The following is an 18,590-nucleotide window of genomic DNA, read 5'->3' as shown; positions in this document are numbered from 1 at the left end:
TCAAAGAACATCTTTATTTCTGCCTTCATTTCATTGTTTATCCAGTCAACATTTAAGAGCCAATTGTTCAGTTTCCATGAAGCTGGGCAGTTCTGAGTTAGTTTCTTAATTCTGAGTTCTAACTTGATTGCACTGTGGCTGCAGAACAGTAAGTGTTGCTGCGAGTTTCTTCTTCTGTTATCTTTGTCCCAGAAGGATACCTGCCCAATGTCAGTCTGAGCTCTCCTTTATTAGGTGACTCTTTGGATATACGGGGGTCAGGGAGCTACTTGAGGAGACAGTCTGTCCTTTATAGGAACTTAAGTGCTGAACTGTCATCTCCCTTGTTCATTCAGAGCTGCTGTGCAGGTATGTTTAAGTCTGCTGCAGCAGAACTCATAACCCCCCTTTTTCTCCCCAGGTGCGCTGTCCTGGGGAGTTAGGGCTTTATGAGTTTCCGTTGTGCTGCTGTCTTTTTTTTTTTCAGGGCTGCCCTTCCCAGCGAGGAGGCAGCCTAGTCACTGTCTGCCTGCAGAGGCTTTTCTCAGCTGCTGTGGACTCCGCCCAGCTGCCATGTGAACTTCCCTGCAGTCCTGTTTATATGGGTGTAGTTAGAACTGCCTCAGGAATGGTGACCTAGCTCTGTAATGGCGGGTTGCCTCGGCAACAGTGGGCTGCCTCAACAATGGCAGGCTACCAAAGTAGTGGTGGACTGCCTCGGTAATGGCAGATGGCCCTCCCCCACAGAGCTGGACCTTCCCAGGTTCAGCTGTGCTTGCTGTGAAACTCTCAACCCAGAGCGTTTCCAATTGCTGGTTTTTTTTGTGGGGGTAGGACCAGTTGAGCCTGATCACCTGGCTCCCTGCCTCAGAGCCTTTTTTTTAGTTGAAAGGTTGACTCTGTCTCCCAGGTGTTCCAGTCACCTGTTGAAAAGGCACTGTGATTTCCCATGCAGCGATCCAATGTTCTGGCTGAAACAGCAGCACTGAGATTTGTGGGGCTTTTTTGCCCGGGAATCTCCTGGCCTGGCTCCCTGTTTCAGTCCCATTTTTAATCAGATGAATGGGTGACTCTGCCTTCCCAGAGCTCCAATTGCCAGCTAAAACAGTGCCTGGACCTGTGTATTTTGTAGAGAACTGCCACACTGGCCAACACAGCCGCGCTGGCAACCTGTGGGACTCTTCCACCTGGGAATCTCCTGGTCTGTGGGCAATAAAAATCCATCTGGAAATGCGGTATCCCCTCATCCTCTGTGCTTTCACTGGGAGCTGCAATCCTCAGCTGCTCCTAATTGGCCATCTTCAGTGATCTTCTTATGAGATGCTCTTGAGCCTTTGCAGATCACAAGTCAGTTTTCTGTATTCTTTTCTCCTTTTTTTTTTTTTTTCCTACTGTCAGTATTTTTGTGTCTAGCAATGAGTTTTTCATGTGGTCAAGCACGTACCAAATCCCTCTGATGTGACAGCACTTGTTCATAGAGTAGCACTTAATCCTTGTAGTTACCGTGTGAGCTGATATCACTGCTCCCATATTATAGATGACAACATTAAGGCTCAGAGAGGTTTGGTAACCTGTAAATCATGTAATAAAGATATAAAACAAGGTCTGTTTGACTTGTCATTTGACCATTTGCTGCATCTAATTTGCTAGAATTATGTGTAAAATGAGAACCAATAGTCCCTGAATAAATGGTCTGCAGGGCTGCCCTCAAAGGAGAGTATAATGAGCAACAGCCTGGATTTTGTGATGGCACTTTAAATGCTTAGATATTTTCTGCTCTCTTCAGGATTCATAGACAGATTTCAAATAATGAATGGCACCAGATATATGATCACTGAATAAATGAGGGGCTACATTGTGATCATTGGGACATAATTTTAATGGAGCCAAATATAGATCATGCATGATTTGAGTGGTGATCACAGAGCACATGATTAGTGAATAAGGGAGAAATTCCAGCATTACTTGTGCACTTTTGAATACCAATTTGCCCACTGAAATATTGCTTAAATACCACAAATTCATATTTTCTCATAGGATTTAGAAGTTCTTTATGCTACAGATGCATTCCTGGAAAGGTATGCATACAGCAATTACTTTTCCTGAGTCACAACATACATTCCTTTGGGCATGCCTTATAACTTCAGAAATGCTTGTTTTCATTTCCGATTGATCTTTAGCCCCACCACAACAGTTCCTGGAACTTTCTGTGGTCACTGTCTGCCTTTTCTCTATACTGAGGCTTCATTCCCCTCACCTTTTGTTGTAGTCTCTAATAATCTGTAACCAAATAACAGAGCCTAATTTAGGTCAATTTATGAAAATAACATTTTCCTCTTTACTTTCAGCCTTGGAAGAATTTCCCCTATCAAGAACCTAGGTGAGTTTTCTCTTCAAAAAGAAAAGCATCTGTCCAACCACTGACTTTCTGATGACCGAACTAGTTTTCTTCTATGGGCCAGTTATGTTTCCAAACTGAACTAGCCTGGTTCTGTTTTCCTGGCATCTTGCAAGGTACCTAGTACAGAGGAAGTGATCCGTGATCCTGCCTTGTCTCCACCTCTGATCTCATTCTAGCCCATGCTGCACTCAGCAAACATTTACTGAGTACCCAACGTGTGCCAGATATGTGCTCACCACTCGGTCTCTTGCAGCGATGGAGACCTTGCTACTGCTTTGAGGAGCTCCCAAATTAGTAGGAGAGTCACATAATCAAACAGGCAAATAACAGTAACATGAATTCCCAAGAACTGACAATTCCTAAAATGTACCCTACTGTTTAAAGTCTCTCTGTCTTTGCTCTTTTAAGTCATTCATTCACCCCAATTTAACATCTGGCAAGGCTTTTACTAATCCATCAACATCCCCTCATGTAAGAACCCTTCCTTCATTCCACTCCCTCAGAAGTAACCAGTCCCTTGCCTGTGGTGCCACTGTAAGGTACACATATGTTTGCATAAATGGTGTTGTATGTAGTTTGCTAACATGCCAATTCACCCCTTCTTGTCTGGGAGCTCCTTGTATGTAGGGCCAATGTTTTATTGTTCTTGGTGTTTCTGGTACCTCTCACATTTCCTGGGTCCAGAGCAGTGTCCTGGCACATAGCAGTGCTCTTACCTGCCTCTTCAGAGTCTGTTTCTAGCCCTCCTCCCTGGAGTTATTCTAATACATTAGAAAAAGCATGGTTGGTAAGCTCTGCAGAAGCAAATATCAAAATTTCCTGGTTGAGTCTAAAAACGTAAGTGCTGAATCATGGAGAAAATCTGCTTTAGCTGGGTGGGCTACCTTACTCTCTCTCCCTGAGTTCCTGCTTGTCCCTAAATTTATAACTCTCATAAATATCTTGTAGCACTAGCACAGTGCTGGGCACATGGTAGGCACAGGTTAAATGATTATTTAGTGCAACACTTTTTGAGCTTTTACTCTTCAGACACTGCTAGATTCTGAGGTATAAAAAAGAATAGGACATATTTTCTACCCTTGATCCAAGATGCGAGGGGAAGCTAGAGTAGTTGGGGGCGAGGGGTTTCCTGGAGGGTAAAATGACCAAATAAATAGGAAATCACAATAAAATATGATCACTGCTATGGAAGTTTCGCAACACAGAAGTGAGGCATGAAAACCAGCTATTCCTACCATGGATTACACAGCATTGATTTTTAGTAGTTGACAAGGCAATGTGGAGAAATTGGAGATAATCATAGACACATGTATTGTAAGACAACGTAGAAGAACTGTTAGAAGAGTAGAGAATGCATGACTGCTTGAGAGAATCAGGGAAGCATGCTCAGAGGTAAGATGATTTGGACATATCATGAAGGGCGTTGCATTTGCCAGCAATATAAGATGTGGAAGGCACATCTAAAAATAATAATAACAAAAAGAGAGTTGCTCAAGTTGAGTGGTGGGTTTGAGGAATTCTGAGAGTCTAGACTCAAGCAAGAGCGGAGTTAAAAATCAGCAGGAGATGAGTTTGGAAAGAAAGGCAGGGGCCAGATCACAATGAAACCTGAGTTTTATCCTTCAAGCAGTGGAGAGTTAGAAGATTTTAAGCAGAAATTGACACTCTGCAGTAACTGGAACAGACAGAAACTCAGGGAAGCTATGTATATAATCAATCTGATTCTAGTCCCTTCATCTAAGAAAAAATGATTCATATTTGTTTAAATCTATTTTTTCCATTCATTTTATTTAGGATTGAGCAGTACACTATGATTTAAACACTCTAAGCTTCATTTTTTTTCTCTTGTATCTCTTCACATTTCAGTGCTAAACATGAAGATAAAAAAATGAAGGAAAAAGAGCCATGTGAATTGGAACCTAAAAACACAGAAAAGGAACCACATTCAAACCATGCTTTCAAGGTACTTTGATTAGGAGCATATGAGAGGGCAGGAGAGATACATGACCAAGGATATTAGCATGAAAAATCATAAGCTCTGCTCTTTTTCAATGCTGGCTCTGTGGCATAAGCCAGATACAGGGTTAAACTACTAACAAAGGGTCACTTCCTTCTTTTATGGAGGGACTTTGGGTTTCAGAAATTGTTCAATGTTATTTAGCATACATTAGGTGAGTGAGGGGACTGCCTTCATTACGGGACTACACTGAAGAATGATGGTCACTGTATTTGTGCAAAATACTGACCTCATTACCTTCTTGTCATTTCCCCCACTTATACATTTAATTCTTAGTAATCTGATTTAAAAGAATGCCTGTCCTCTTATTCTTCTGACAGTTTGCCCAATATCCCACCCAAAACTCAGGATAATTTGCTCCTTATACCTATCAATTACATTGCCTTTTCCCAGGTACTTTCAAATATATTTTCATAATCAATCCTCATGTCTACTCTGTTGTAGTCAGAAGGACAATACCCTTCTCTCATTTTCACTGGACAATTATAAAATACTTAGATCGCCAAAAATACTCTAATTTTTTCTCTCTTCAGGATCTCTTCCTGTCAATCTATTCAGAACATTTTTGAAATGTAAATTTGATCAGGGTTTTCCCCTCCCTGACTCCTAAAGGCCAAACTCTTTGCATTACATACAAGACTCTTCATACCTCAGCCCCATTCTCGTTTATTTTCTCAACCTCATCTCCAGGCTGTCTTCCCTCATCTTTTTCCTTCAACTCTTCCCTTATCATCAGCCTCCTTGCTACCCTTATAAGGACATGAACACTTCCCCAAATCCCCTGTGCCGTTTCTTGTGCTGGTGTATCTGTCAGATACTCCTTTATCCGCTCTATCAATCTCTTACTGATATTTGGAAAATACAGTTTAATAAAATCTGCTTTTCAAGATCTTCTCTAACCCATCTCCCAGCCAAGAGAACCAACCTCTTCATCCTCTCAGTTTCAATGACAGTGAGCAATACTGCTGTAAATAACACTTATCACATTATACCCTAATTAATCATTTGCATGCATTATATCCAAGACCAAAGTATTAAGAAACTCTGTCTCTACTTCTAGAGCTTAGTATGTTGTCTTGCCTTCAGTAAGTGCTTGAAAATGCTAGAGAAGGTGAGTGAAGAAAGAAGTGACAGGGAACAGAAAAATGGTGAGTGGGAAGATAAAATGTAGGCAAAAAGAAGGAAATGAAAAGGAATACACAGCATCCCTTAGAACAAGGTTCTGGGGTCAAGTCCTGCCTAAGTGGATACTAACAGTGGAACCAGTGACCAGTTATTTAAACTTTCTAAACTCTTGATCAAGAGGACTGATGATACTTTTCTCATAGGGTATCATGATGATTAAGTTATATGAAATATAAAAACCCTGCCCTATACTCAGTACACCCTATGTCCTGACTGTTTCCTGCAAGCTGCCTCTTTGCCAGGCATTCATTGGACATTCAGAGGTAATGAAGAATATAGTCTGCACCTCCAGGAAACTTAGAGTCTAGTAAGATATTATTTTAATGTTAAATAAATGATAAATAATTGTTATCCCTGAGGAATGAATGAAACACTGTACGAGTAAGCAAAGAACTGATTAGGTAAGTCAGAGCCCTATAGTACTCTTCCTTTTGCATATGTTTAGGCAGATGCCTATCAAGAGACACCTGAAAAACTCCAGATGACCAGCGTCCACATGGGTAGAAGAAACATGTTGGCTGGAAAGCAGGAGGCCATGACTGATGTCATCCAGACAAATCCCTGCCCTGAGGGTCCAAAGTTGGCCAGGGACTCCCAAGGCCACTGTAAGTTGCATTTCTTCCTGATCCTCTTCATCATTACCAGTTTTTTTTTAAAGCTGAACATGACAAAAATTTTAATTTATTTTACCAATATTTATTGAACATCTATTATGTGCCAAGCGACTTGCCCTAGTGAGGGAGCTACGCAGTAGTGGAAAAAAAAAAAAAAAAAAAAACACTGAATTTCAAAGCAGAAGTCTTGAGTTCAAATCTAACTGGTTAGTAAACTGTGTGGTAAGTGACTTCATGTACTTGCAGCTCAGTTTCTTCATTTATAAAAAGGGATCATCATAAGATGGACCTCACAGGGCTTTTATGAGGACCAAACCTGACAGTATATCATATGACAGGTACTCAGCAAATGTTTATTCTTCTTTTTACATATACTGGCTCCCGTTGTCTAGGCTCACATCATTGACATGTACTGGTGATATACTATGATATCATTTGTTGACTTTATTCGGGTTGCATTTTACCTTCATGTTAGTCAGGACCCTTGATTGCAAGCAACAGTAATCAAACTGTACTATGGTAAACACAAAAAGGAAAGGAGATTCACCTAGCAGAAAGTCTAGTCATGGTTGGATCCAGGGACACAGACAATATCCCAGTGACTTGGTATCACTTTTTCCACTCCTGGTTTTGCTACCCTTTCAGTTGATACTTCAACAGCAACAGAATGACCACAGTAATAGGATCTGAAATAAAGCATTTCTGTACTTACCCTGTAATCTTGGGAAATGCACTTACTTTCATGTGTAAGTAGTGATACTACTATTAAATTCCTAAGGCTTTTTGCTAATGCATATAAAGTTTCTGGTTCCTATGTTAAATAACTATTAGTCCTTTTCATTTATTTTATATATTGAAAAATTATATCATGCCTTACTTTATAATTCAAAATTTATATATTATTCCCCCATGGCACACTGTGGGTACCTTGAAATCACAGACCATTTGGTATTTTTTCTCTATCTCTGTAACCTGGCACACTATTGGGCACACAGGAGAAACCCAACTTAATTTTTTAGAATGAAAGGATAAATCAAACTTTAGTATCTAAAAATATGGTGTACTAGACAATACGAATGACTCTCTTGACTAAAACAAAGTGAAGAATAAAATTTTTAAAACATTCATAAAAGTATCACAGAACTGACTTATAAAGAAAGCACCCACAGGCCTGTAGTAGCCAAGAAACCTGGGAGGTGCATGCCAAAGCTAACTTTGGCCTTGATGGTTTTTACCGAAATCCAAATCCCTAGTTACTTTTAACCTAGATTTCAAATAATTCACTCAAAATATTCTTTAGAATATTAACAATTGATATTCAAAAATAACCAAACACAAGGAAACAACTCACAATGAGGGAAAACCAGCAGAACAGATAGCATAACAAACCTACAAGATATTGCAGATATTAGAATTATCAGGTACAACCCATAAAATGTTTAATATGTTTTAAAAATAGAGGATAATGTGAATAGGAAATAACCATATTTTTAAAATATTTGAAAAAGAAAAAGTAATTGATAATTTGATAAAATGCAGTGATTGCATTTTATATCACATTACTTACAGCTAAAGAGAAAATTAGTGAACTGAAAGATAAATTTAAAGAAATTATTTAAAATTCATTCTACAGGGGAAAATGATTTCAAAAAAGAGTGTAAGAAAGGATAAAATTCATGGAAGATAAAGTGAGAAGTCTTAAAATAGCAATAAAATCAGAATGTCATAAAAGGATACTGGAAAAATGAGGAAGAAGAAATAATAGATAAAACAGAAACTACCTGAGAATTTTCCAAAATTGTTGAGATAAATTTGCAAATCCAGGAACCCTAAAATTCTCAAGAAGGATAAAGAAAAGAAATCTATGCCTAGCCATGCAAAATGAAGAACATTAAAGAATAAGAGAATATCTTAAAAGACCTTAAAAACAAGGGGAAAAAAATCAGTCACCTACAAGAAGAAAAAAACACAACTGAGTTCTGACTAAGTTCTTAAGAGTGTATAACAAGAATACCATTTTGCTTAAAGAGATTAAATGTCTACCTGAAATTTTATTTCTCATGAAAATGTCTTTCAAAAATGAAAGAAAAGTAAGATATTATCAGACAAATAAAACTGGGATATTTTATTGCCCAGATAAAATGCACTGAAGGAAATTCTAAAGCATGTGCTTCAGGCAGAAGGAAAATAATCACAGATAGAAAGTTTTGGATGCAAGAAAAAAAAAAGCCAAAACATTAACTGAACAAAATAATGTCAAATTGAAGAAGGACTAAAATGTTATAAAATATTCAGCATTCTTAGTAATTATATTGAGGATGTAATTAAAGTGTCCTAAGGTTGGTAATTGTTTGGGAAGAGAGTAACAGTATTAATTTTCTTTAGCCTTGAAATAGTTAGAAGAGCTAGGATATATTCATTAAAATATACTGTTAAAAGAGTGAGAAGGCAGCACCACACATCTACAATCATCTAATCTTTGACAAACCTGAAAAAAACAAGCAATGGGGAAAGGACTCCCGATTTAATAAATGGTGCTGGGAAAACTAGCTAGCCATATGCAGAAAACAGAAACCAGACCCCTTCCTTATACCTTATACAAAAAATTAACTCAAGATGAATTAAAGACTTAAATGTAAAACCTTAAACCCTGAAAACCCTAGAAGAAAACCTAGGCAATACCATTCAGGACATAGGCTTGGGCAAAGACTTCATGACTAAAACACCAAAAGCAATAGCAACAAAAGCCAGAATTGACAAATGGGATCTAATTAAACCAAAGAGCTTCTGCACAACAAAGGAAACTATCATGAGAGTGAACAGGCAACCTTCAGAATGGGAGGACGTTTTTACAATCTTTTCATATGACAAAGGTCTAATATCCAGAATCTGCGAGGAACTGAAACAAATTTACAAGAAAAAAACAACCCATCAAAAAGTAGATGAAGCATATGAACAGACACTTCTCAAAAGAAGACATTTACATGACCAGAAAACATACGAAAAAAAGCTCATCATCACTGGTCATTACAGAAATGCAAATCAAAACCACAATGAGATACCATATCATGTCAGTTAGAATGGTGATTATTAAAAAGTCAGGAAACAGATGCTGGTGAGGCTGTGGAGAAATAGAAATGCTTTCACACTGTTGGTCAGAGTGTAAATTGGTTCAACCATTATGGAAGACAGTGTGGTGATTCCTCAAGGATCTAGAACCAGAAATACCATTTGACTCAGCAATCCCATTACTGGTATATACCCAAAAGATTATAAATCATTCTACTATGAAGATATATGCACATGTATGTTTATTGTAGCACTATTTACAATAGCAAAGACTTGGAACCAACCCATCAATGATAGACTGCATAAAGAAAATGTGGCACATATACACCATGGAATACTATGCAGCCATAAAAAAGGGTAAGTTCATGTCCTTTGCAGGGACAGAGATGAAGCTGGAAGCCATCATTCTCAGCAAACTAACACAAGAACAGAAAACCAAACCCCACACTTTCTCACTCATAAGTGGGTATTGAACAATGAGAAACACATGGACACAGGGAAGTGAACATCACATACTGGGGCCTGTTAGGGGTAGAAGGCAAGGGGACAGACAGCATTAGGACAAATACATAGTACATGCAGTGTCTAAAACCTAGATGAGCTGATAGGTGCAGGAAACCACTATGGCACAACAAACCTGCTCATTCTGCAATGTGTCTCAGAACAAACATAAAGTAAATTGTTTAAAAACTTTTTTTTAAAAGAGTGAGAAGGCAAGTCACTGGGTAGGAGAAGATATTTGCATTATTTACATATATCATTCACGTATCAAATATGTACATATTTGATAAACGACTCATATTTTGAATATACATCTTCTACAAATGCTTGGTATTCAGAAAATATAAAGTAGAAGTCGATTTTTTTAAAAAAGAAATATAGTGAAATTAGAAAAATATTGAACAGGCCCTTCCCCAAAGAGACTATCCTAAAGGCAAATACACTATTAAAGTTCAACTTCTGCTCACCAAATTGGCTACATTTTAAAAAATACTAAAAAAAATCAAGTGTTAGTGAATATATGAAGCAACTAAAACTCTCATTCTCTGTGGAGATTGTAAGCTGGGACATTCATTTTGTAAACTGTTTGGCAGCACTAAAGTTGAACATATGCATATCCTATCACCTATTAATTCCATACTTCTGTATATATCCCAGTGTAAGTGCATACTTTAACGCACCAAAACACACATACAAAACGTTCATAGCCAAACTTTTTATAAGAGCCCCAAAGTGGAATCTCTCCAAATGCCCATCGAAAGTAGAATGGATAAACAAATGGTAACTTATTCACACAATAGAATAAAGTCATCGGAATGAGCCGATTAAAATGATTTGCGACAATATGGATAAATCTCACAAATATAATATTGAATGAAAATAAGTGACACCACAGAGCACATACTAAATTATTCCATTATAACATTCAAAAATAAGTCCTGCTGGGATTAGAAGTCAGGATAGTGGTCACGCTTGTGGCTACTAAAGGATAACAAGTGAAAGAAACAAATAAAAAAGAAAACAATGGCAGAAAGAGAAGAAACTTTAGTTAGATAAAGAGAAGAAAAAAATTAAAATATGTACTAAGATAGTAGATATAAATTTTAAAATATCAGTAAACACTAAAAGGTAATACACTACATTCACTAGTTAGAAAACACATGCATTCAAATCATTTGAAATTCAAAAATATTAAGTGCTTTTTATGTGCCCAGCACTGTTCTAGGAAATGGGGGTGTACAGCAGTAAACAGACAAAAATTCCTATTCTCATGGAGGTTACTTTCTGATCAGAGGAGACAGACAATAAATAATAAAAGATCTATGTGGAATGATATTAACAGTAAATATTACGAAAAAATAAAGCAAGGAAAGAGAGTTAAGGCAGCAAGTGGAGGTGACAGAAGCTGCCGTTTTTCTTAAGTAGTTGAGGAAGAGAGCCATATGTGTATTTGGGATAAGAATGACCTTGGAGGAGAAAAACAAAAAAGTGCAAATCCCTGAGGCAGAAGTCTGCCAGATATGTGTGAGGAGCCGGAAGGAGGGCAGTGTGACTAGAACAGAGTGACTTAGAAAGAGTATAGTAGGAAATGGGGTCACAGAAATAACAAGGGGCTTCTGTAGAACATTGCAAGAATCTTAGCATTGACCATAAATGAGATTTTTTAAACCATTGAAAGCTTTCGAAAGTACAGGAAAGACATGATCTGATTTGTATTTTAAAAAATCATGTGGCTTCTGTCTTGAAAATAAAATGTAAGATAAATCAGAGAGACCAGTTAGGAGGTTATTGCAATAACTTAGGTGAGAAATGGTGGTAGCTTGGAGGAAGATACTGTGGTAGAGTTGTTGAGATGTGTTTGAAATTGGAATATAATTTGAAACTATAGTGGACAGATGGCTTTGGATTGGAAGTGGGAAATGAGAGAGAAATGAATCAAGGTTGTCTCCAAGGTTTTGGGCCTGAGCAACAGAAAGGATGGAATTGCCCCTTTTATGAAATTGAATAAACTTCAGGAAGAGCAAACTTGCAGAGGGAAATTATGAGTTTGGTTTGGAATGTAACATGTTTAGACAACCGAAAGGAAATGGTGTGAAGGCTGATAAAGTATCTGGAATTCATGAGAGACATCTAAATTGGAGATGTAAATTTGAGAGTTGTCAGTGTTTTTAAAATGAAGCCATAAACTTTTGCGTTTGCTTCAGCCAAAAGGAAGGATCGAGGAAGGAAAAAAAAAAAAATGCTGCAGACTAGGAATTAAGCAACTGTGTGTTCAGCATCTTTGTTTTGTGTTGGAGAAATTTATTGATAACTCCTTGAGAAAAAGCAGGACCTTATGCCTCTGAGAACTGACATTCATTGAGATGGTTTGGGGCCTATGTGCTAACTGACTTCTTGTTAGAGAATAAACTCTTATTGCTTGGTTCATTTAATAAATAGATACAAGTTAATTTGCTTATTATTTATTTCTCAAGTATATTACTTTATGTGTCTGATTAATAGTTCATGTCTGAATATGGCTATGAATTACCCATACCCTAAATATTAACCTATGCCAACAGATAAAGAGGGGTAGTTTTATGGTTATGACAAGTTTACAACTCTGTAGAGTAAACCAGTATCTGCATTTAGCTACTTACTGTAACTGGAGTTAGCCAGAAGATAGTATGCCAGGTTAACAAATTAATCCCTATACATTTGTTAACCTGGCATACTCCAGAATGAATGAATGAATAATGTATATTGATATGTGCTCAGTCAACTTGTCTGAGAAATTTTGCTTTAAGAAATGCCTTAAGACTAGATAAAATCATCTAGGTGTAGAGAGATAAGCCCCAGGGATGTACCCTGGTGGACTTCAAAGTCTGAGGTCAGTGATGAAAGGAAGAACCATAAAAAAAGGGAGTTACTATTTACTAGGTAACCAGTACCCTTCAAAATATGTGTTTAATCCTTGCCAAAACTACATGATTCAGTGTTAGCATCATTATCCTCTACTTCAGATAATCGTAACTGAGGCTCTGCAAAGTTAGGTGGCTTGCCCAAGGATCATACATGCCAATATTATAATTCAATTTTAGCATATTTAATCTGACTTTTCTTATGCTTGCCTCCATTGCCAGTGATACGTGTGAATGACCTTGTGATGGCAGCTGACGAGATGTTCTTCAGGGGGGTTTCTGATTTCCTTTCAGGTGGGTATCTGGAGGTTTTGGAGTCAACTAAAGAAGCTTTAGACCTAGGGGTCTCTAAGCCAAGTTCCGTCTCGGAGGAGGTGTATGATGATGTCGAGTACCCCAGGAAAGAGATGTGAGTACATTTACTCTACAGAGTTGTAAACTTGTCATAACCATAAAACTACCCCTCTTTATCTGTTGGCATAGGTTAATATTTAGGGTATGGGTAATTCATAGCCGTATTCAGACATGAACTATTCCAGTCTTTCAGCAAGATGAATGTGATGAGACTTTAAAGGTTCAAAAATGGTCTTTTTTATTTTCTCCCATAGACCGAGGTTGAACTTCTCTAGCTCATTTGCCTCAAATAGTGGTAAGTATAGGAAGACATTTCTGAAACTCCCAGTAGGAATTACAGAATGCTTCTATGGCTGATTAGTGATAAGATGCCTTTTACTTACTCATATTTTAATAATACCAATTGGAAAGGGTGATGGGAAGCTAAGAGAAGCAATACCGAGGTACGTGCTAATAAATGCTTTTAGAATCAGAAATGTGAAGACGCTGGTAAGAGATTCTTACGGTAAAAGTGAACTAACTTCCTTCCTGAACTTTTCATAATGTAAGTCTCATATGGGAATGTTTTTACTTAAAACACTTTCTTGGCTTTCCAATACTTTTAAGATTGGCTTCTAACATGATCTACAGTCCTTGTCTAACCTACCCCTACAGACCTCTGGAGCCTTATCTCACACTACACTCAATTTTTATCTTTGAGACCCAGTTTATGCTGACCTTCTTTTAGCTTCTATAATTTGCCAAGCTCCCACAGCAGGGTGTTTTCATATGCTTTTCCCCTCCCTTTCTGAAATGCTGTTTCCTCCCCTGGGTCCCTTTGCATCCCTGACTCTTAATCTTCTTATCTCAGCTCAGTCATTATTCTCCAAGGGAATATTCTCTTTGGTACAATCTAATAGTACCATGGACTTCTTTTTCATAGTACTTGTCATGGCTGTAATTTTATACTTATGTGACCTTTTGATTAATGTCTCCCCTCTTAGATTATTACCTTCTTTGGGCATACTGTTTTCTCCAGCCCCTACCATAAGGCAAGGTGCATGTTAGATATTCAAGAAAAATCTGTTGAATGAATGAACGAATAAATGAAAAAGCAATGGGGAGGTGTTGGTCAAAGGACACAAAATTTCAATTAGGAGAAGTACCTTCAGGAGATTTATAGTACAACACAGTGATTATAGTTAATAACATTATTATATACTTGAAAATTGCTGAGAGTAGATTTTAAAATTCTCACCACTAAAGTATGTGGGGTAATGAAAATGTTAACTAGCTTAACTTAGTCATTACACTATGTATACAATTATCAAAACATGCTATGCATCATACATATAAAATTATTATTTGTAAAATAGATTTAGAAAAAGAAAAAGCAATGGAGGAGAAAGAATCAAATGTTACTCTGATTTATCTTCTTAGAATCCCAGAAGTTTAGAGGGGAAAACAGCCTTAAAAATCATTAAACCCAATAACCTCACTGTAAAAAGAAAATTGAGACACAGAGAAGTGACTCCTTTAAGCTCATTGTGTGTTAAAGTTGAGTTTTGAATCTGAAAATCCTGACCCTTAATTCAATGTTCTTTCCCTTAGACTCTGTTTTAGGATTCAATTAAAGTATATCTGTGTAGCTTATGCATTGGGCTAGGCCAAAGCCATGCTGTGAAGGAAGAGATTGTTCAAGATGTGTCTTGTTTTGCACGGTTTACCCAGCATTCAGCGCAATGTCTGATGCTTAGTAAATTCTGATTGTTATGTATTAAATGCAGGAAGGAGTGAGGGAAGAAGGAATCTATTGAAGAACTAACTTTCTTTGACTAAATCATTTCAAACTTAGAATCAGGTGGAAATGAGTCTTAATTTTTATTTATAGATACTTTTATAGAGGTTTAAGTATTTTTACTATATGCTTTTAAAAGCAGTGGGTTTCAGTAAAAACTACTTAACAAAAGAAAGACCAAAATATGTAGTAAGTAATAATCTTTGTTAAATATGAATCTGAACTATTGCTATTGTAATGAATATAAGTAGGATTTTCTTGTAATTTCAGAAGAAAATAGAGAACAAATGTATGAAGATGTCTACAAGACAAAGAACAACTATCCACAGATAGAGTGAGTTTCTCTCTCTCTTGGCTTTGTAGGCTAATGATACTTCCTGTTAGTCTAGTAAAGCCAGCTGTAAGCAAGGAACCCCTCCACCCCATTGCCACCCCTGACTCCCATCATCATCTTTTAGGAAAGATTCACACTGAGAGTAATGATAACTGATTTTAATACTCCATTGTGATCAATAGAATACTTGTAATTGTGCTCAATATATACTATGCCTATTAAATCACATTGTTCTCTCTTTTGAGAAATACCCATTTCCCAGAGTAAAGGACTTTGATATTGGGTTAGCAAATAAATAACAAAAGAAAAGTAAATATTAATAAAACTTGCTTGAATTCTGTAGCAGCTTTTCCAGGAACAAATCAATGGTTATGACTTACCTTTCTCTTTGTAAGTGAGTAGGGCTAACTGTGGGATTTGGGCTTAATATAACGTGTAGTGATTCAGTGTTATCAAGAATAAAATTTGTTCAATTGGGTATTATTTGACAAGTTTAGTTATTAAGGACATGTTGTGAAAAAGAAAAGAGCAATGGTCAAAAGCTAGGAGTTTAAGGGTTCAAGTGGACACAGGAGACTGAACTGGGGATGTGGGCTGGCATGATGTGGGCATATCATTCCCTCACCCTATCCCCTAAAAGCCCTAAAAGGATATTTGACAGAATTGTAATTGTCAGCTGAGTAATCAATGTATCACCATTGCTGTATTAATTCAGTACATTAAAAATCAGTAAGAATGTCAAAAGCCAGGATTTTCTGTAATGTATTTCTAGTACAGTTTGTAAACTACATTTCCCTAAGTTATCTTTTCCTCTAAAGGGAAGACTACTTCATAAAATCTGCAAAATAGAGACTACAAGACTACTTGGGGTAGTTTTTCTTGAAATATAATTACTCCCTTCATAGTTGACTGGTGTGTGCTATTTCATATCACATCAAAACAAAGAAGAAAAGCATAGAATTCAATAAGGCATTTTCTTGCTTTTTCTTGAGTGGGATGGACGTGTTTGGGACATGAAACCAAAGCCTCTGGGTCTTTATTTTATAGATCGGGGGTATATGTGCAGGTCTGACACATTGATATATTGCCTAATGCTGAGGTTTAGGCTTCTAGTGTACCCACTACCCAAATAGTGAACATTGTACTCAATAGGTAATCTTCCAACCTTTATTCTTCCTTCCACCCTCCCCCTTTTTGGAGTCCCCAGTGTCTGTTATTTCCATCTTTATGTCTATGCATACCGATTGTTTAGCTCCCACTTACAAGTGAGAACATGCAGCATTTGATTTAATAATACAACAGCCTTCTATCTCTAGTACTCTCTTAAATGCCATGTTATTTATATCCTCTGATTCCTCTTAGTTTAGATGGAAAAGAAGCACTGAAAAGACTGCAACAATTCTTTAAGAAAGAAAAGGACAGATTTAAAATAAAGAAAACCAAGTCAAAAGAAAACTTAAGGTAAGAAGTCCCTTTAAATCTCTTTCTGTGGGAGGATTAACCTGTAGAAACACAGGCTGATGTTCTCCATCCAACTTCAGAAATAGTGAAGGGGATGTAAGAAACTAAAACCAAGGGCCTGGCCATCACCTGACCCTTTTTTGTGGATTTTTGATTGAGCTACACCCACAGAAACTAATTAATGAGAAAGTGGCATGCCCGTTTGAGAACGTGAAGGAGAAAAGCTTGAAAATGAGGTAGAGGGAAAATCTTAAGCAAAGTCCAGAAAGGAAACTTTTCTCACCATCCTTACCATCCTATTCCTGTTGTTACCACTAAGCATTATGTTGCTTATCATGTCCTTTTATGCTTTTTGGGCCCTGCAAGTCCCAGTAGTTTTTATTTGTCTACTGTTCCATATTTAATTAATCTCCCTTGAGAGCAGTAGTATGTGGAAGAGGGAGATGAACTGCTCAGCTGAACAGTTTGTGTATTGCAAATTCTTAGACTCTCTGAGATAACCTAGGCTGACTGCCAGTTTTGGGAGAAGTTCCAAATTCACTAGCACTAGAAAGAGACGTGAGGGGACCTGGATTCTAGATTCTAGTACCAGTTCTGCCATTTATTCCACGTGCAACCATGGGCATATCACTTCCTTTTTACACCCACAGCATTCCAGTTTTTTCCTGCGTATAATGGAAGGGGGACTCTGAGGACACTTTGCAGGCAATAGATAAGATACAGATGTAGATATTCAGGTGCTCCTCAATTTATGATGGGGATATGTCCCAAGAAACTCATTGCAATTCCAAAATACGTTAAAAGTGAATTGAACACATCTACCAAACATCATAGCTTTCTAACCCATCTTAAACATGCTCAGAATACTTATATCAGCCTACAGTTGGGCAAAATCATCCAACACAAAGCCTGCCTATAATAAAGTATTGACTATCTCTGTAATTTATTGAATACTGTACTGAAAGTGGAAACAAAATGGTCTTAAGAGTACTCAGAGTAGGTTTCTACTGAATGCATGTTACGTTCACACCATTGTAAAGTAGAAAATCGCAAGTCAGACCACTGTAAGGCAGGGAACATCAGTGTAGATATACAGATATAGAGATGTATTTTGTGAGGGCAGAAGATGGTAAAATAATTTGCCAAATGTCATTACCTATAGTGAGATAGAATTATGTTGTTCTACCCTGAAGTTTGAATATAAAGTTCAGAGTTCTGTGATTTTTTTTTTTTTTTGAGACTGAGTTTCACCTTTGTTGCCCAGGCTGGAGTACAATGGCGCGATCTTGGCTAACACAATCTCTGCCTCCCAGGTTCAAGCAATTCTCCTGCCTCAGTCTTCCAAGTAGCTGGGACTACAGGCATGCGCCACCATTCCCAGCTAATCTTTGTACTTTTTTATTGGAGATGCAGTTTCTCCATGGTGGTCAGGCTGGTCTCAAACTCCCAACCTCAAGTGATCCACCCACCTCGGCCTCCCAAAGTACTGGGATTACAGGCGTGAGCCACTGTACTCAGCTGAGTTTTGTAATTTTAAGTCCAATTGTCAGTTGGATCTACATCTACCAACAGAACATGAGGTTTATAAATTGTAGTCCTGACTATGAAAGAAGAGGGAGTTTACCTCCTGTGGTCAACAAGACCCTATGCACAAAGGCAGACCCTGGCCTTAGCAGATTAGATGTTTTCTGAGAGAAAATTATTGGCATGATAACCTGCAGTCCCATAATATTTGATCCAGATGAGAATGCTAATATTTTTAAGATGCAACTCTGATTACCTTTTTCTCAAAACTGTTTGTTGGCTCCATAAAACATTTAGAACAAATAACCAGTTCCTTACCCCAGCAAGTAAATACTTCGTGGCTGTCCCCATTCTACTTCTCTAGTTCTGTCTCTCACTAAAATTAACTCACTACCACCCCATCCACATAGCCTATAGAGCTTAGACTCTGCCATGGTGTCTCATTCCTCCATGCTTTGAGCATGACATTCCCTT

At 37.6% G+C, this 18,590-nt stretch overlaps 1 protein-coding gene across 9 annotated transcripts in view; it reads left to right on the top strand.

Moving 5' to 3' along the window:
* The window catches only part of FYB2 (FYN binding protein 2), a 109,280-nt gene that overhangs the window by 63,859 nt on the left and 26,831 nt on the right, over nucleotides 1–18,590 (top strand). For 8 of the 9 annotated variants that reach the window (XR_012512420.1, XR_012512421.1, XR_012512422.1 and 5 more), the window contains exons 7-13: nucleotides 2,328–2,359; nucleotides 4,247–4,343; nucleotides 6,028–6,187; nucleotides 12,889–13,075; nucleotides 13,275–13,315; nucleotides 15,068–15,131; nucleotides 16,494–16,592. Coding sequence is in view for 6 of the 9 variants with exons in the window: in XM_074380878.1 (XP_074236979.1) it covers nucleotides 2,328–2,359; nucleotides 4,247–4,343; nucleotides 6,028–6,187; nucleotides 12,889–13,075; nucleotides 13,275–13,315; nucleotides 15,068–15,131; nucleotides 16,494–16,592 (680 nt within the window). In the remaining 3 variants the exon portion in view is untranslated. The remainder of the gene's footprint in view (nucleotides 1–2,327; nucleotides 2,360–4,246; nucleotides 4,344–6,027; nucleotides 6,188–12,888; nucleotides 13,076–13,274; nucleotides 13,316–15,067; nucleotides 15,132–16,493; nucleotides 16,593–18,590) is intronic. The other variant, XM_003921511.3, reaches the window with a different exon arrangement.

Source organism: Saimiri boliviensis, chromosome 11 (genome assembly GCF_048565385.1).
Source record: "Saimiri boliviensis isolate mSaiBol1 chromosome 11, mSaiBol1.pri, whole genome shotgun sequence".
NCBI classification, from domain to species: domain Eukaryota; kingdom Metazoa; phylum Chordata; class Mammalia; order Primates; family Cebidae; genus Saimiri; species Saimiri boliviensis.
This window is presented reverse-complemented; position numbering and strand designations above follow the sequence as displayed.